Source organism: Apteryx rowi, unplaced genomic scaffold, assembly GCF_003343035.1.
Source record: "Apteryx rowi isolate R43461 unplaced genomic scaffold, aptRow1 scaffold_433, whole genome shotgun sequence".
Lineage (NCBI taxonomy): Eukaryota > Metazoa > Chordata > Aves > Apterygiformes > Apterygidae > Apteryx > Apteryx rowi.
Genome location: NW_020450687.1, coordinates 143,061 through 162,826, shown reverse-complemented (window position 1 = coordinate 162,826; position 19,766 = coordinate 143,061). Strand labels below are relative to the sequence as shown.

Sequence of the window (19,766 nt, the reverse complement as noted above, 5' to 3'; positions counted from 1 at the left end):
GGACCATGGCCCCCCTCCCAAACTGGCAGGTTGGATGCAGCCAAGGAGAGCTGTTGCAGTCAAACCCATCCCAACTGGATGGTCTCCAGCAGCACTTCCAAACCCTTCCTGCTCCTGGGATCTGCCCTGCTTCGCCTAGCTCTGSAGAGCAGCGTTCAAGGACAGCGTGCTGCCCTTGCAATGACGGGGAGGTGGAAGTGCCTTGCCCTTTCCAAACTCTGGGGCAGGCATTTTCCTTTGAAGCGTGGCTGCCCTCGAGTGGTGTCTCAGGGGCACAARTGAAGCCCATCAAAGGGATGCTCTCTTGAGACACAGCTCCAAGACAAACGTTTAAACATTAATATCCATAGTTTCATCAATTCTSCTCCCTCCTCCTCGCCCCCCCATGTGTCCAGCCTGCTTCACGCTGGGAGGTATGAAAGCAGAACCAGCTGAGTCCTTTTGCTGTTTTTTTGTTCCAGTGAAATGCAAACAACAGCCTGAAAGAATTTCCTCCTCAAGCCCCAAGTTAGGCCCCAAATTAGCCATTCAAAACCATCAGGTTTTTCTTGCTGCAGGAAATGCTGCGGTAGTATTAGACACCAGCAACCTCCCTCACTCTGGACACTGTGTCTGCCAGCCTCGGGCCTCTGCATCTCAGGAAGGAGCCAGGTCTCACCCGCACAGCGGAGCATGGTCTCCAAGCCAGCTTCAGCTCTGTACAGCAGTGCAAGTGATGTCATATTCTACAAATCTGGAGATTTTACCAACAAAAGCAAGAAGAGCAAAGCCACTTCCTCTTTAATCACCTCTATCCCTCCAGAGATGTGGGGTGGCACAGTCCCCCACTCCATCCCTAGCAAAAAATTGGAAATAAGCCTCTCGTGGTGTCTAATGAATCCCACATACCACCTGGAAGCCAAATAACAATACACACCTCTGACAACCTGCTGATTTTTTCTGTTTCTGCACCTCCATAATGCAGGGAAGGGTGCTATAGAAACGCTGAGATGGCGGAGTCAACTCGGCCTTAAATGCACACAGAAGATATCCCCTGCTGGGGAACTAACTGCTCCCAAATCGCTCCATTGTCACCACTGGCCTGTTCTGGTTTATAGTTACTAGGAGAAGAAACAGAAGCCGTGGTGGCCCAGCAGGTAACAAGCCAGAGCCTGAAAAAGACTCCCTTTCAAAACCAAGAACCCCGCGCCAGAATACCATTTGGTGCGTGTTTTGCTTTTGAGTTCGGAGGTCAATGATCTCATCAGAGAAGAATCAAAGGCAGCAAACCATTTTTGCAGGTGAATGAACAACACGGCCAGGCTGAGAATTACAGGGCAAGACGAAACAGCTCACAACGCAAGGCAGAGTTTGGGTTTGGCTGCAGAAAGGTTTGAAGTTCTGGGCTGCCTCGTGGGAATTTCTTTTAATGTCATGTTGGGGAGGAGTGTTGGTGAATAATTGCTCCATGGCAGGTCCAAGAAGTGAATAATTTTCCAAGAATAAAGGTTAAAAGCCTAGATACTCCAGTGAAGGGCACTCTATAAATAGGACTAACCGGGCAGAGCAGTGGGAATAAGTGGCAAAAGCTTCATGTGGAAAAGAGATGGAAATGATCTGACACACATGTTGGGATCAGACATATGATCATCTCTGCCAAGCAGATGTTTTATAAAAGCTAACACTGCACAGTGTGCTTCTTTTGATTTTCTGACACCCTTCTGAAAACGTGGCCTGTTGCATCTTGGGCTGAATGAGAACGGTTAGTTGTCTGGAACACGACTGTCTAAAACCGTCTTACCGAAAAGACGCGTGACTTGTCCCTGGACAGGAACACTGTGCCACTGCTGAGCGACAAGGCACCAGACAGACAGCTGAAATTTGGTGTCATCCCCTGTGATGCTTTGATTGACTTCTGTGGCCAGAGGAACCAGAGAGGCCTGGTTTCCTCCTGATTTACATTTTTCATCCGCTCCGTCCTCACCACCTCTGTTTGTCCCTCACTGGACACAACCCTCTGGTTGCATACGCGTGCGAATTGGTGGGATGACAGATAGCATGATCATGTACACTTTGTTTCTTTAAAAAAACAGACTTAAAAAAAGACCCTAATGACCCATGTGCAGTAACAGGCTGAAAATGAGCTAATGCTGCTCTGAGATCTTAGAATCAATGTGGATATAACTCTGCAAATGTCAGCTCAGGGCTTACAACAGTAAAAAGGCATCCTAGGGAATTGTTGCAAATGGTATAGAGATCACATTAGAAAAACCCATTACGTTTTTGTATAAATCCCCTGTGCACCCGTATCGTGAATGCTGCCAGCAGTTCTGGTCACCTCATGACAGAAAAGATAAAATTAAGATTGAAAAAGGGCTGGGATGGGGGTGGGGGCAGATCGTGCATAGGGCAGAGCTTCCACACAAGGAAAGGCAGCAGAGTAAAATGTCAGCCTGGAAGAAAAATGATTACCTGAGAGAGCTACAAAAAGCAGGAATGTCGTGGGGAAGGAGGAAAGGGAACCGTTACTTTTTAATTCGCATAGCACAAAACCTGGGGCCCCATTTGCAATTAGCAACAGGCTGAAAACTAACAAAGGAAGTACTTTTGCCCAGCCACATCATGAAATTGTGAAGCTCATTTTCATGGATGTGGTGGGAGCCAAGCAAATAAGCGTGTTGGAAAAGGGTTTAAAGAAATGCACGGAGGACCAGCCCACGAGGGGCTGTTAGACTCCCAAAGCCAAGTTCAGCTCGTAGTTCAGAAAGTCCTTAAACTGGCCACGGCGGGAGACGGAGACTGCGCCACATGCCTGCACCGTTGGACTCTGTTTGCTGACTTGTAGTCGCAGGGTAGGTGTAAATCTAGCAAAGTCAGATGATTTACGGGAGCTTTACAATTGTGTACAAGGTTAGATGTGGGGTCCAAATTTGCACATCAAAACAGATTTCCCATAAATTACTATGTTAAGGCTTTTCATCAAAGTTTAACAGCGCGAAGTATGATTCATGAGGAACCTGTAATGTTTAATTAAAGGGGGGAAACCAAGCCTGCTGTGAAAAACTTCCAGATCCCATGCCAAGCTCATCATTGACTTAATTTACGGGACATAAACAGGCCAGAAAAACAGCGTAAGTGGTAAAATCATGTAACTTTTGCCAATTTGGAATTCAAGGGCTGTGCAAAGCGGGGGTGATTTACAAACTAAAGGAGACGAGGGTGGAGGTGTAGCAAGAAAACAGCAAACAAACTGACTGGCGGCGTGGTGTCCCCTACTACAGCTGTTCTTTTTGCTACTCCCCCCACTTTCTACCCCCTCACATGAAGGTCATTGGTCTTATACATCCATGAAATTCCTGATTGGCTTAAATTACATGTGTCCTTCAAGCTTCTAACCCTAGATGTCAAACCATCAAGGTTGCTACGTCAGTGACACGGATATAAATTCTGGTTAACTCCAGTGAAACTGATAGAATTACTTCGGATTTATACCAAGGGTACCAATGTCCTACACCACTATCCCACCGCCAGGGAATGTTTCTCCAGTTTCCCTGGGGCTCAGACTTACTTGCCCTGTGCATGCCTCTCAATGCAACCATGCCCACGACGGGATGCAATGTGTGACCAAAAAGGGATTCTTACCATTATTCATACGGAAAAAATGCTGTGGGATTGCTTCCCTTCATGTAACTAACTGGTCCCATGATCTCAGTTTCATGATTCTTGATTTCTGAGTGAAGTAATTTCCAACACCAAGAAGGGAGAGGCTGCCGGTTGTGGGGAAGGCAGTAACTGAGGCCACTGTGAGCAACTGCTTGCAAAAAAGACCAACTTGGGAGCCACACCTAAGCCAAGCTTGGCTCCAGCCTTGGCTCCCTGCACCTTCTGCCTGGGGCCTTTCTAACAGCCAGGAGCAAGAGAGTGAATTGGAACTTCGAGCAATACCTAAAAGTCACAGAAAATTGTTGCTGGCTACACCTTCAGTGGTGTGTTCACTGGTCCCTAAATAGAGCAACTCTCCACTTACATGGGAAAGAGGGATGTGAAGAATTTGAAACCAAGAAGGGAGAGGTCACTGCAGAGCGACTCGAGTTCAGCTGCAGTTTCACAGACTCTCTAAATACCGCTCCCTGCCGTCCTGTCCAGGCCTGGACAGCACAGAGGAAGCTGAAACAGCTCAAAGACTTGGAAAGATAAGGGGGAAAAAAAGAGGGGAATGACAGCAGAGGCTCCCTGATTGTACAGGGAGACGACTCCAGCTTCCCTCCTTCTCATCCCTGTACGAATCAGGATTTCACAATGAACCTGCATTTGGGTACTAGAATGTGAAAGGAACTTCAGAAGAAATTGGGTGGCTAATGCCATGTCCCTGAAGCATACCACAGAGACACAGAGGGGCCCTAAGCTTCAGTGCTACAGCAAAATACCTGGGACACAAACTGCTTTGCTTCCTAGCTGACCCACTCCTCCCGAAGAAGGCTCATGCCGCGTTTCAGAAAGACACTAGGTTCACAAAAGGGATCCTGAAGCAGAGAAAAACAAATTAAAAAGGCAAAAATATATGCAAAATAGCCCAGCCCAAGACTCTTGGGTGCAAAAAGAGTTACAGATGCCAGGAACACCTATGTAAGAGGAAAATTTGAAGATAAGCACCAGCTCACACTGCTGGCAGGAGGAGATCAGCCTGTCAGGGCAGCCTGTTGCATTCCTGCAACAGGATGGGTCGGAAGCATGCAGACTGGAGAAAATCACGCTCGAGTGCACGAGGCAGAGCCGCACACAGCTCTGGAGCCCAAGCACTGCTCCCGTACCTCTGCGAGCACTGACCCCAGGACTGTTCCCCCGCCTCTCAGTGCTTCCGTTTCCCTTTCTGTAAAATAGGGAGAATATTTGCTGCACTCCCCACAGCACAGAAAGGTAAATGAATTCATTAAGACAGGTTGGAGGAGAACCTAGATGAGTTTATTATTGTAGCTGCATTTTTGTTGCAAGGTTTAATCTTAAATCCACCACCCCCAACTACTCTACATTATTCTCTACAGCTTTACTCAGTTCAGCTTTCAGCATCCAAACAATGTTTTTTTTCTATTCCTCCTCTCGAGATATGACCCACAGCTTACCACATCACACAGCCAGAAATCATCTTTGACACCCAGCCTACGATTTCCGTTAGTTTAGCTTAATCCTTTTCACAACACAGCTTCGATACCGCTGCCACTTCCTCTTCCTCCTTGGCTTCTAAACACTTGTGGCTGGCTACGGCAGCGATCGCTCAGCCAACCTGCAACATCTGCTCCCTTATTCCCTGGCGTTCGGGGGCAGATCCCGGCTCAGAACGGAGCCAGCTCCCGGGAGATTTCTCCCCTGTGCCTTCCCACCTCCATCACTGCAGAGCAGAGCGCGGGGCTCAGCTCTTAGCAACGCCGCTGCTCCTGCACGCAGCTTCCTCCGGCGGTGACGGCAGCCAATGGGCGAGTCGGTGCGGAGCAGAAATGTTTTCTGCTTGGAGACAGAAAGGCAAAAAGATAACTGAATACAGCTGGCTGGGCTGGAGGGAGAGTGCAGCGCTGGGGATCCACCCGGGGAAGGAAGTGGAGAGGTAACCAGCAGGGGAAGGCATGATTCGTACAGAGAATAAACAACATCAGTCTGATCAGCCTGTACCCCTAACGAATGCAGCCGAGGAATGAAAGCCTTGCAGAAACATATCGCTGGAGTCTTTCTCTTCTTATACTTAAGAACATTGTTGTTAAGACCAGAAAGAAAACACAGTGAGAGCAAGAGATGAGGAGGAAAGCTGGACAGAGCTGGGAGTGGAGGGAGGGGGGAAATACAAAAGAGAGAAGGAAAAGAAGATCAAGAAAGCAGGAGCGCAAACAAGCAAGCAGCTCAGGAAAAAAAAGGCAGGGTGTGAAAAAGCAGAGTGGTGAGAAAAAGCATAATGAAGCACCACGGAAAAAACAAACCCAAGGGGAGCAGGCAGGAACAGCGCGCTCAATCAGCCCCGAACAAAGGCAGCCGTGGAGGGAGCGGGGACAGACCCAGGCCAGGTTCACGGGATGGTGATCTGCATCCCATGTCCAACTGCTAGGAGCAAACAGCAGAAAGCTTCCCCTGAGCTACGTGCGGCCAGCTGGGGACTCGAGCGCGTGCGTGGGTGTGCGGGTGTGCACACAAGGTGCACCAGAGAAGCAGGAACTGATTTGCTTATATGTGAGCAAAGATGCCAGCACTGCTAGTCCTCAAACACCTACTGTGGGAAGATGGGGAAGAATTTACAACTTGAAATTCAATGTATTCATAAAATACTAATTTTGGAGGGTTGGGTGGTTTTCGTTAGATAAGATGCCACTCATGTTGTCACCTTCTCTCTTCTAAGCACTTTGCATGAATGACACCTGAGAACATATCTGCACGGTACGCAGATGGTTTCTCTCTTCCACAAGCGTGGCGGAGGTCCAGAGAGATGCCCAGGGTCACTGAAAAGTTCTGTGTCAGAATTTTTGACCTGTTTCCCTGCCCTGTCCATTTACCTGACCACCAATCGCCCCACGCAGCGGGGGAGCCCATTCCTGGCGAGTGCCCCAGGGCCAGCAGGAACAAGCGGGGTTGGTAACCCACGTCAGCACTGGGACCAGCACCCTCTGCCGCGTCTCCGCTGCGGCCACCTCTCCCATCTGTTTTCACTTGTGTCAGATGGGAAAGGGAGGGAAGGATGGGGGATGGCATTGCATTGCTGGGATGTCGGGGCCCCGTTTCTTTCTATTCTTTTCCTAGTGACACTTAACTGGCTGGCCCCAAAACACTTTCCTGTTGCGTGTTTTCCAAATGACACAAAGGCGAGAATCTTTCCGAATAAATCCTTCAGAGGCAGGAACAAAAAGAAACAGGCCTGGCCCCACACGTACATACACCTCCCTCCTCTTCTCCCTCCCCTACAAGCATGTTTTGCTGCTGCTCAAGCAAAGGGAAGAGTGAGCAGGAGTAATTTTCCACGGATGCAGGGAACAATTGAGCCCTGCATGGTTTTTCGTCGTTAAAATGCTTCCCTCCAGCGCTTTATGTTCATCCACAACAGACAAAGGCGATACGCATGCAGAGACCAGTTTAGTCTTGCTCCACCCTCCGGTGCTGAGGAGTCGAGRTGCAGGGTGACGGGGAGGAGGAGTAGGGGAGAGATACTAATGTCATGACGTGGGACTTGCTCCAGCTCCTTTAGCTCTGCACGTAGGGGATGTCAGAAAGCAACATCTGAGTCATCGTTACTTAGCCACAGCGCAGACCTGGCGCAGAGTCAAAAATGCCCAGGTATGTGGGCTGCTTGGCGGGGGGAGAGGGGATGGGGCAGGCTTGGCACAGAAAACCAAACGTGTGGGCTCAGGGGGAAGTACCGCTCGCGTTCCCAGTGTGGCACCACTGGAAGCCACATGGCTCTGTGCAAACACCAGCCCGCAGGGTGATTGCCCCCTGCGAGAAGACGAGAGCACGTGTCCGTGCTCTTACCAGATGCTGGTGCCACACTGGGGCTGAGAGGCTTTAGGCAGACCGGAGCAGAGTGGTTTAGGCATCCTTGGCGCTGCGTAAGCTCCTCACAGTCTCCACGACAGCGCAGCCCAAAGGGGACAATACGTGGCTGGGGAAAGCAGTGCAGCTGCTAGCTGCTGCAGGTCTGAGAGATGGGGGAGTGCAGCCCTAGTCCTGAAGCACAGCGGGGTGATCCCTGAATCAGGCAAGGCCTCGCCATGAACCTTTTCATCTTTGTCCTTAATTCCCTTCCTGCCCCCAACTCCTTTCGCTTCGGGGAACATATTTCTGTTACCGTCCACTTCCCCGGCAGAGTTCCCCAGCTCTGAGCAGCAGCAGTCCCAGTTACAAGGAGGAAGGAGAACTTGTTTCAACACCTTGGAAGTCCCCCTGCCCGGGGGTCAAGCCTACACAAGGATATGAAAAGCACAGCTGCTTTTTATAGCACAGTTCTACCCAGAACAAGAGCTATGGCCTTGTCCAAGTAAAATTGCTTTTATATGTCCATTTCCAAGACTTGTAGGACAGTAGGGAGCAAGCTTTGGATTGGCAAGTTCTTTGCTCTTATGAATAAAATCACAGCATCGTTTCTGAGCCCCTTTCAGCGCCTCGTTCTTGCTCTTCCCCAAGTGATGCTTACTAAACACACCATCCTGGGAAACCTACTACACACTGGGAGCATGTAGGGCTGAAGGGGCGATACCACTGGTCTTGGGGAAACCATGTTAAGACTACATTTAGCTCTGAGCGCAAAGAAAGATGAGAAGCAACTAGTTTCCAGCAAAAAAAAAATTCTTGTAGTTCTTTATCAAAGATCAGCATATAGGAGCTAAACAGACTCAGGCCCAGACTGGTGGGAGATCTCTAAGTAACATTTTTGTGGTGCAGAGTAAGGTTTTGCCAACCTCCTTCCACCTAGATACTACTGCGCGAGTGGTTCAGACCAGCGCTGGTTTGCATCCTTCTGCCAGACCACTGGAGAAGGCTTTCGGCAAAACATCAAAGCAGAGACCCAGTGAATCACAGGATCCAATGTTGAGGCTCCAACAGCCCTTTTGGTAAGCGTAACGAGCATTAGCCCTAACCTCCTTGTCAAATTATAACCCCCCAGGTGCACATGCCAAGCTTTTCTCTCCCTGTTTTACTCGGATATGTGTGCTTTTTTACCTTATTTCAACATTCAGCGAATGCATTTATAAACAGTTGGGTTCCACCTAAGAGATGATGGCACTTAACGTGGTCACGGATAGATTCTTTACATATAGAAGTTGTGCAGCAGAAATTTAAGATGGCTAAGATAGTTCCTTGACAATAAGCATAACAACAAGGAAAAATGAAGCTATTACAGAAGGCAATCTTGGTTTGCTTAGCCTAACAAAGGCCCAAATGAGTATGACTGCTATGTATAAAAGCACTCATGAGAGGGCTTAGACACTTAATTAAGCATATGGACAACACTGGCATGAGACCAGTTGGGTAAAAATCAGCTACACATAAACATAACTGGGATTAAAAAAGGAGCTTCATAACTCTTAGAGCACTCAGGTGGTGGAACGGCCTTCCAGAGGACATGGTGGAGGCAAAAATCCAAATGCTTTGAAGGTGGAGCATTATACCTTTATGAACGGTATCCTAGGACTATGTGGGATGACAGCAGGACTGTCTTCTAGCCCTGTGCTTCCATCACTAAAGATATCCCATACTCAGGTCTCTGAAACTGGGAAGCTAAACCTTGCAGCATGGGGGGGGAAGGGGGTCCCAGTGCTCAATGTCGCCATAAAGCTTTGCCAAGAACTCTTGAAATCCTCCCAGATGAAAAATCAATCAAAGCAGCTATATAAGGCTGACTTCTCTTGGATTGCGTGTGCCTTGAGACTGTCAACTTTTCAAAATGCTATAATGAGCAAGGAACTTGGAGAGCTACAACAATAGCTTATTTTCAACAAAAATTAAGAACAGCTTGTTTTTCCTAATCTTTCAGTTTCCTCCAAACAAATGTGTCATGGCTGTTATACCTGGAGGTCATGGAAAAAAGGTCTCATCAGAACTGCTGTGAGAAATATTTTGGCTTGGGAAAAACATTTTGAATGTGTCCTGCATGAATACAGTAACAAAAGAGTGAAGAAAAACTGTCTTCCTGAAGCATGGTAACAGAAAGCTGAATAGCAGAAATGACTTTAAGAGGAAAAAGCCTGAATACTTTCTAGTAATAAGAACAGAAAAGCACTGGAAGAGACCATCTAGGGAAATTTTGGCTTCCCTGTCACTGGAAGATTTGAAGAACAGCTTAGATACACTTCTGTCAGGAATAACTCATGAAAACATGTGGTATTATAGTCTGAATTAGAATGATAAAGGCTCAAATCAAGCCTTATACAGAATTAAACCTTTACATGGCAGCTTATTCACACTGCTTTGCATGCAAGGCTCTTGAAAGAATCTACTGCCCCAGATGTTAACGTTTTTGGCTTTCCGGGTAGGCACTAGCTGATCAAACTCAATGCTAGAAGATTTGCTGCTTCAAACTTGGATCGGATCTTTGCAATGTAAAGCTTCTTTTAGTAAAAATTCAGAGAGTTAAAAGTTTCAGGGACACCGAGAGGGTTCTCAAAAGTAGCAATACAAATGACCAGAGTTTTATTGCCATCACATTGGTGTTGTTTGGCAAAGATACAAACAACAGCAATGGCAGTTAGAGCTGTTCAGAGACCCAAGATAACGATAATGTCAATTTGCACTACCATGAGAATATTAAAATAAAAAAAWAGTTTAGTGTGAATTGATGTTTCATGGCTATCTCCATAACATTTCATGGGAAAAAAGCATCTAGTTACAACCAAGCAAGCATATTTCTGAACCCACAGAAAAATCTTAAAACCACATTACGTAAACCTAACAGAATACTAAACAGCWAGACATTAGGAAACCATTGAAAGAAATGCCCAGTATAATATAAAAGAGAATTAAATATGACCACCATTGCAAAAGAATAGTCCCCCACAAACATTTTTAAAGACAAGAAGAGGATTATCAACAAGAAGCGAGGCAGGATAAGGACAGATGATTTAGTTCTATGTCAAGGGAACATTTTTGCCTATATCAAAGGTGCTTTGAGGTAAGTAGACTTTTTAAAGTGACCCAAAAAAACCCTCAGTCCATTTTCTGTAGAATTTGAGGTTAGAGGAGGCAGCCTGAAAYGAGCAGAGGTGCAAAAACTCTTCAGCTCCGATCTCAGCTTTGCCACTGAGGTTAGTCCTTTCTACTCTTTGTCTCTCATTTTCCCYATCCATAGTAACACAAGCACAGTAAGTTCCAGCCTCCCAAGGGATGCTCCGATCTCTACAGGGACGGGTTTTAATGTACATACTCTAGCCCRTTAAGTCCATGCCTCGATTTAGCAGAACGATGGAGCAGTCGCACTGCGTACATTGTTCTGGCAGCTGTTAAGGACTGACCTGCTGACGCTCATTGCTTCCTGTCACATCCCGCTCCTTAAAGAAGAGCTGATTACATTTTCTTCCCAAATGAGCTCAGTGAGTCTGAAGACGGGCTGAGACTGCACAATTGGGCAGTATGATATTTGGCTACCGGTGCTGCTTGACGGCTGGCAGCCAGAAATCGAGGACACGTCTGTGTCCAAAGTGAAACAAATATTGCATGGAAACATCAAGGGCAATAAGGAACTGTGAGCTAAGAAATACATGTGGTTTATGACAAAGTCCAGGGAGAGTACCAGAAAGGCAAGGGACAGTTTATAGTTGATGAGTTGAACTGCAATCTGCATGCAATTTAAAAGCCCATACACGCTAAACAACCCAGAATTAGCCTGTGAAACTCACTGACGTAAGAAAGGACTGAGACAAACCCTCATATGGGAATCAGACATCCATAGGAACAAAAATAATAGCTTCAGCAGTTAAAATACCCCCAAAACATATTCAAGGACTAATTTTCAAATCACTGTCCAGACAGTTTATTTTCTGTAACCACAACTGTTCCCTTTCTTTAGGCAGACTTCTGAAGCACTAGGTTTTCAGACCTTCCTCTGAACTACTTGGTAAAAGTCACTGTAAGCAAGAAAACAAACTAAATAGCTCATTGGTCTGATCCAGAATGGTATTTTCTAGCTTTCTTGCCTTCCTTACGTCAGCTCTTTATCTTTCAGCACCTTAGGAAATCTGTTGGTCTTAAGTTACAAACATGCACTCGGCTCCACACGGCAGCGTACTTTTGCAGAGATAAAAAGACAGTTAATTTCCATAACCTTCCCCAAAGTCGCCAGAAATGAGTGGCAGGAGAAGTCAAAAGCACTRCCTCACAGTCAGGAGATTTAACTCTTAGACTACCCCGTCTCTGCAACCGGAAGCCCCTGTGGGTCGAGTTAGCATATCTTTGTGAGATTGCTGTACTTACACGCAGCGGGACACTCAGGAATAAACAGCTCCCCTAGGGCCCGGTTACTTAGGAAACATGGGGACAGCCAATGTGATTTTCTCCGGAGCACTGCTGTAAAACATTAGAAAACAGCCTTTCAGTGCTTTGCACCGAGTTGAACCTTTCAATCAGGGTAAGTAATGAACCCCTTCAATTCTCAGCTTCTCCTAGAAGTTAATAACAAACAGGAGGCAATGTAGGTTAATTTGTATCTAGAGCAGCTTCATAAATAAAAACCTTTAAGAAAACTGGAAAATTCTGGTAATGGAATAGAGCTGCCTTCATTTTAAAGCCTCCGCACTCTGAAACCTAAATCGATAGCGATTAAAAATCATGTCTTTTGACAGCTTGGTGACTTATTTGATGGCAGTTTGTAGTCAGTTCCTTATGAACACCATGACAGCACCAGTTGTCTTTGGTTTTCCTTCTGCAGCTTCCAGAGCAATGGGTGGGGAGAGGCTGGGGGGCTGCTCCTTACCGGCTCCTCAGAGGGGTTTCCCTGGACAAGAGGTGCAGCGAGCGAGCCGGCTGGAGGGGAATATGCCGCAGGGAAAGCTTGCGTTTCCATTGCTGTACCTGCTGGGCGGGCAACGGCTGACCAGAGCTGTCAAGCTGTCACCTTTCACCAGCCTGAAATTCAAGAGCATTTTTTAAAAAACGTAAACACAGCAAGGCTGCCAAGGAGCCCGCCAAGCCAGCCTGATGGCTGATCCCAGCTCCGCTCGCACTCTGAGGGACTGCGGACCATCTCCGCACCTAGAGCAGCGAGTAAACAGTGGTTCAAACACGGACAGCAAAAGCACAAGGCTGCACGAAGCACAGGTTGGCAAAAGAGATCGCTACGGGGGTCGGCRTCGCTTGCGAGCTCGCTGAGCGCTGAATCCACTTCTCTCCGTCATCCCTTCCACCACATCTGGGGTTATACCCAAAATAAAGCAGCAGGCAGCACAGTCATACAGCTGGAAGAAATCCCCCCCCCCCACCCCCCCGGGCCAGTTCTGCTGGTCAGAGGCCTTCCTAGGGCTTGTCCCCAGCTACAGCAAACCGATTCCCTTACTAGCAACTCTCGAAAGGACCCATGTGGCATGTAACTTATTACAGGCTAAATAACCTTCCCTGCCCTGGAGGCCTGTTCATTTTATTTATGGGAAAATATGCTCGTTAATACTCTTATCGAAGGAATGATCTAATTGGGGGGGGGGAAAGGAATTCTCCTTTGAATATATCCATTTTAATGAGCTGCTGGGCGAAATGTTTAGGCAGGCAAAACTGACTCTGAACTTGTTTCTGAGAGAGCAGACTCCGCACAGGTCTTGACGCTCATCCTGCTGGCATCTGTTTGTTTTGATAACGTTTCCAAACGAAATTACGAGTTACAAAAGCTGAGCTGTACCGTGCACTTCCTAAGGTTGTCCCTAAAGTTGACTGATCCAAGCACAACAGGAATTAAATGAAAACAACCGACCCTATCCAGTGTGGCCTCCCCCCCTCATAAAAGAGAGGGTGTGAAAGTGGCCCATCCTGTAAAGAAACATCAGATTGTGCCGAACCGTTCCGTTAAAGAAAAGGGAAGCTAAGCAAAAAATAAACGAATAAATCCACCGCACAAAGGCTCCAGCAAGCGGCTAGGCAAAAGGGTCAGCCGAGAAAGAAAATGTTCGTGAAAGAATTCCACAAAGCCACCGCACACCCAAAATGCTAATTCCATATGATCAAACGGGGGCTTGTTTTCTCAGGACCTGGCTCTGCGAGGTGCTGTGCACCCCACTGCTCTCCCCCGTGCTCAAAGCAGCTAAGGCATTTGATCTCATCCTGAGTTAAACTCCCCTCTACGGGACTGCACACTTTGCAAGGATCTGATCTTAATCACTCTGCATTAAATTGGGGAAGGGGGAGTGGGGGGAGATGGGGGACGTGGAGGGAAAACRCTGTGAACGAGACCTGGCCCAAAGCGAATAAACCAGGCAACGTATCGCGGAGGAGAGGATGTTGCAATGTCTTGCACTGTATTGATTTGCARCTACCTCCAAATTCTTCACGAGCATTTGTTTATAATGGGCAGCAACACCTGGGAGGGGGGGGAAAAAAATCAACACAAAAATAAAGTTTGTGGAACGTTATTCTTAAATTACAAAGTCACAACTGCAAACTGCAGAAGTGCTCTGGCACACTTCTTTCCCCAGAAAGGTTAAGGAACACGGTAGTATCTTGGGGCTCTGTAAAGCTTGCTTGCTCACTATCTAGCTGAATCTATTTCCTGTTATCGCTTCAGACTGCTCCCCTCACCCCCGCATTATTTTTATACAGCAACTGAAAAGACTGCCTAATAAGTTTGATCCTGCAAACTTACAGACGACAACTCAGAACTTATTAGGTGGTCACCACCACGCTGGGTTACACCCCTAAAACAGATAACAAGATTTTTAAAGCATATTAAGCATCTGTTACCTCATCTGCATTCAATATACAGTCCTCTTCATACCAGCTGTTTTTAAGTGAGAAAGCAGAGATCCAAAGTTTCTTTGGTGAGAAGTACAGACATTTGTTGGCCTGGGGTACGAGCAGCCGCTTTCTAGTTCAGTATCTCACAAAGATCTTGGAAAATAAATTCTTCCCTGTGCTGGTAAACATCTGAGAATGCCAGTTTTGCTTTGCAGTGGCATGTAGAATTTCCTTCTAGCACAAGTGGGTCTGCAAAAAACCTGACCTTCAAATCAAATCATTCTCAGAGGGAAGTCAGTGAAAATGAGGAGAGTTTTCCAGGTAGAAAAAGTGTTCTAATTACACGTCCCACAAAGATCAGAATAGATTCCAACACACCAAATAGCATTTTACTGGGGGAGTACTTAAAATTAGCTGAGAGTTAACTATTACCTGTAAGGCAATGAATGAGAAGTTCCAAAGAAGGAGATGGATGGATTTAAAGGTCCTGCCTTATAAGACTGACAAACTACAGCTCTTATAAATTTTAGATATAACACTGACCAGTGTTTTGATAAAGACTTCGTAAGATTTTGCCTTACTTCTTTCCCACTTGGAGCTGACCCAGATAAACATTTATAGTAGCCTGGGACTAAAACCCACTAAATTACAGGGTGGAGAAGTCATCACATACAATGATTTCTGTGAAAACATGTTATGATGGACATCTCTGTGTCATATTCTATTCTGTTTTGGTGCTTAGCTACATCTCTGTATAACTCTTAAAACTGTAAGAACAAATGGAGCCCTCCTGGAATGGAAAGAGAGAGGAATGGCAACCAGAACCACTTGATTTAAAGTCTTAATGACTTAATTTATTAAAAAGTTTTTAACCTTTTTTTTGGAATTACTAAGTGTGCAATGCTATGCAAGGACTGCACACACTTTAAAAGGCAGTTTATACTTTCCTTTCTGCTCAACTTCCCTATTTGGCGAATCAGAGGCAGATTAATTCCCATGATGCTGCTCAATGTCATAAACATCCCCTATTTCCCTATTTTCAAGAGGAGCTCTGACAGCATGATGCAGCTAAGCAGAAAATATACTAGGTTTTCTGCTACACGTCAAATACCAATTTTGTCCATTCATCTTCACTGCAGCTTTGTTACTCCTCTAGAACGTGGAAACAGTCAGTGAAGCCTGCAGCAGACCACTCTCAAAAAGCTCCTTCTCGGTGGTGGAAAAAAACCCAGATGCACTAATGTTTGCAGCCCTGCTATTTAGTTAACTTTTAATTAGCTAAACACCAGAACTGCTGATCTTTCCTTTTCTAAATAAAAGCAGCAATGGAACTATATCATCAATGTGCAGGGCTTCAGAACGGTCAAGTCTTATGAGTGTTTCAGGTCCAGCAAATCTTTTTAAGCATTACTTTCTTGTCRTCTGATCACAAACACTTGCAAACCTGAAAACAGACAACGAAGACGACATTCAGTTACTTATCCTGTCCACCTCTTGCTCTAACATCTGTTAACATCAGCTACCAGTCTTGAACTTGATTTTACATATTCCTTTGCTGCCACAGACTCTTCTTCCAATCTAAGAGCTTTCAGCAAGTAAAATTATAAAAGCTTGACAAAGAATCCTTAACTGGGGATTCTGACTAATGTTCAGGATCTCCCTTGTTGAAAGAGAATGAAAAGCATGCTGAAACAAGGTTAAAAAAAAGGAAAATGTTCTAGAAAATAAAACTCTGGCTTTCCTCAACTTAAACATAGATTCCTATTGTGGAGTTCCATTTCGTTGCTTCTCTTTACTTTCCCCATTAGCAGGTCTGGTTATTTAATAACCCAGATTGGACAGGATATTTTCCCAGGTAATTTTATACAGCCTAGTTGCTGCTATGTGTTTGTGTAAGAACAGAGAACTGGACTCAGTGCATGCTCACCTCTGAAAGAGTTCAGGAGGGAATTAATATAAACTTACTGCCCCTGACTCCTTKGTATATCCCCTGCTTTGGGGACTACACTGGTCCTTTGAAACAGGTATCTTGGGGATGGGAAGGCTCTGGTCATGGGGAGCCAGTGGAACAAGGGGGTCTTTGTATATTCGTGGGGACTTGGGACGACCCAGAGCCTCAGGATTTCAATGAACAAGATTCTCTATTTGCAGTTGTCCATCTTGCTCTGTCTTTAAAGTTATCGTGTCACAGCAGAAGTGGGCAGGTAGGAATGGATGTCCACACCTCAGCTGTTCACTCTAACATCATTAGATAACACCAGGGACTGGGATGGGTTTGGACTAARATGCCAAACTACGAACGCAGCTGGAGCAACTGAGATGCAGACACACAATTACTTCTGCTTACTCTGCTATGGGTATGGTAATCATGGCAAAACATTGGTAATACACAGCTGGAGATGGCAACATCTCAAACTGCCTCAGCTGTTAATCTTGAAGTTGTGAGTCAGAGTCCTCTCTGTGAGGATTTATGAATCATTGTCACCGCTAAACTGGAAAAGTCAGGCTATCTAAACAAAATTGCAGCTGGAACTAATCCCACGCAGTATTTAATGCAGGAAAACAAAACAGGTTGATTGGGCCCTTTTCAGGCTAYGTAACAACACAGCACTGTCCAGGTCACTCATCTGCAAAATGGTCTGATGGCCCACTGAGATGACAGGGATCCAAAGATGAATGCTATTTCAGTTGTCATAGTAAAGAGGGAGGCAGCTGCAAAGACGATGCCCTCTGACACAGTGCCATTATAAAGAATTACAAGCAGATTACCACATAAATAATAAATACCATTATTAGAAATAATGAAACCTAAAACACAATTTTAAGGCAGTCCTTCCATCACTGAATCCATTCAACCCCCACCCCACCAGAAAAACCTTTCTAAAGCAACATACAATACAGAATTGCCAAATCTTCTCTGATGTGCTTCGTTGGGCCTGAATATTCCTGAGTTGCAGCTGTGCTATTGGTTCAGATTGGTCTCTGGATGACACATTAAACTGCTTCACCTCCATAAATCAGTAGCCAAGTCTCAAGAATGGGGTGAAAGCAAGTACTAATGTCTCAGTTATTTTGTGTTCTGGGAGTTAAGTGCAGATACCTGCAGCAGGAAAAGGATTTTTCCCTTGCACCTCTTACTTACCATGACTCCCAGACAAGTAACTGGCTGCTGGCCAGGCTAGGCTTGTCATCTAAGCTGCAGGAGAACAGACAATGTTTTCTTTTGGCAATACACTTTGTTCCATCATAGTCAGTGTAGTTTCAGGACACAGAAGGTGGGTGGGGATTTAGACCCTTATTCTTGTGCAAAGTGGAACCAATCAATGGAATATTCATGTGCTCAGAGTTCCTGGATGGGAACATTTTAAAGCAAATAAAAATAAGCAACAATGTAAAAACAAAAGATGCCCAAATACAGCTACCATAACTGAAGGTAATAAATAGGTTTGTCATAGCTAGATTTGATTAAATAAAAAAAGAATGGCCATCTCCATTTTTTAGAAAGCCATGATTTTGAGTAAAACATACCTTCAGTTTTTCTTTGGCTCTATATCCACCTTTTCCCACTTACTTTTAGGGCACTTACTTTACAAGGCACACCTGATCACAAACTTGATTCAGCATCAGGTAAACCTTCATTTTGAGCTTTCTTTCTATGCTGGATAATAAGATACACACTTTAGGATCTGCCCTGTTCAGCTTCTGGCTTGGTTTTCAGAAGAGGGCTGATGTCACCTAATATGTTATACACTTAAATGTACAGAACYGTCTAAGTCAAAGATCTCCTGGCATGGGAAATACAATGCATTTACTTTTTGCACACATTTGACTGCTGCTTTTAAGATGAACGTTTGAAGACCCTCCCCAAAAGAATGAATCTATGTTTATGCCAGTATTGTCCAAAAGAGAACGGGGTTGTCCGGGTTGTCCAGTCCACATCTCCTCCAGACCTTGCTCTTGCCATGAGGCTGCACAAAGGCCCAAGTCTGTCTTGAGGCCTTGCATTTCCAAAATGCTCGTAAAAGCATAGCGTTACATTATCAGGGAAGTGTTTTGGACTGTTTGTTAAGGGGGTGGGGAGGCAGATTAACTTCTGCCAGCATTTGTTTGCTTCCTCATTCAGGTACAGCACAAAAAGTTTTGGGTTTCTTTAAGACATTACCAGCAACCCACTCCCCACTACCTCAGCTGTAACTATAAATTACCACACAGCACTGTGGCCCATATAAAACACAAGTCGGGGGGAATTGAAAGCTTTAAGGTGTTGAAATTCCAGCCGGGTGCACAGTGACGACGGAAAAACGGACACACCAAAAACAAGTCACCATTTCAGCCTAGTCTTCTCGGGACCATTTTTATTTAACGTTTCTCTGAGTATTAAGCTGATAAACGTTTTCCGCGGCAGGGCCTCCGGTCACCGCCGCCGCCCTCCTGACAGGCTACCGAGCTGCCCTGGGGGGGGGGGGGGCAAAACCGAGACGCTCCCCAACGACGGGCCCCCGCCCCGCCTTCCCCAGCCGCCCCCCGGCTCCGGTTTACGCCGCCGCGCCGTGAGGCAGCAGGCAAAGCCAGGCCGCCCCTCCCCCCTCCCGGCGCATGCGCGAGGCCGGCGCTGGCCCCTCCCCCTCCCCGCCGTTTACCTCAGCGAGGCGGGGGCGCAGACGCCGGGCTCGAACCGGCGCCTCTGAGTGGAGTGAAGGCTGCGGCGCCGCRCTGAAACCTCCCGGCCGAACCAGGCCAGCCTCAGCCCACCCGCAGCAGGCGCAGCCAATCAAAGCCCCTTCTCCCTCCCCCCGTCCCGGCATGTCGCGTTTCTAACCAATGTTAACCCTTCACTCATGCTGTCAACCAATAGGAAAAGAGAACTGTGTTCCGCCTCCGCTCTCCCCTCAGCCAATGCGGAGCGAGCCTCTCTAAAGGACAGTTGGGCTGTTTACCGCAGAGAAGTTCTTTCCTGTTCGGGGGCGTGGCCCGCTCTGCGGGGCGTTGCCATGGCGAGGGGGGCGTGGCGTGGAGGGTATATAAGGACCCATTGCGTACACGGTGCCATTTTGTGTAGCAGTGCCTGGAGAGCGGCCGGCGGGGGGCGGCGGAGGGTTTCGGGGTTCGGACCAGAGCGGCCGGATGGTGAAATCCTCCCTGCAGCGGATACTCAACAGTCACTGCTTCGCCAGAGAGAAAGAGGGGAATAAAAGCACCGTCATGCCCGCTGTGCTGAGCCTCAGTACCGGACAGAGCAGGTGAGGGGCCGCGGCCTCCCTCAGCCGTTGCACCGCTGGGCACCCGCGACCTCCTCCCTTCCCCTCCGGGCCTGCCCTGCCGCTCCCCCTCCTCCCTCCGGCGCCGGTTGCCGCCCCCGTCGCGGGGGTGGGGGAGGGGAGGGGTGC

At 46.9% G+C, this 19,766-nt stretch overlaps 1 protein-coding gene and 2 long non-coding RNA genes across 3 annotated transcripts in view; 2 read left to right on the top strand and 1 right to left on the bottom strand.

The window, feature by feature from the left end:
* Positions 1 to 4,930: 4,930 nt before the first annotated feature.
* LOC112971266 lies at positions 4,931 to 19,127 on the bottom strand. Its single transcript, XR_003255288.1, has 5 exons — positions 19,020 to 19,127; positions 17,522 to 17,728; positions 14,386 to 15,823; positions 11,917 to 12,009; positions 4,931 to 5,478 (listed from the first exon to the last, which is right to left on the bottom strand). It is a non-coding gene; the product is annotated as an uncharacterized LOC112971266 (long non-coding RNA).
* Positions 6,756 to 11,569, top strand: LOC112971267. The gene is made up of 3 exons (XR_003255289.1): positions 6,756 to 7,287; positions 8,423 to 8,561; positions 9,485 to 11,569. It is a non-coding gene; the product is annotated as an uncharacterized LOC112971267 (long non-coding RNA).
* A 298-nt stretch (positions 19,128 to 19,425) lies between the features above and the next one.
* The window catches only part of OAZ1 (ornithine decarboxylase antizyme 1), a 4,335-nt gene continuing 3,994 nt past the window's right edge, over positions 19,426 to 19,766 (top strand). Inside the window, 1 exon segment of the mRNA XM_026076490.1 lies at positions 19,426 to 19,619. Within this exon segment, the coding sequence (XP_025932275.1) occupies positions 19,504 to 19,619 (116 nt within the window). The 5' untranslated portion in view covers positions 19,426 to 19,503.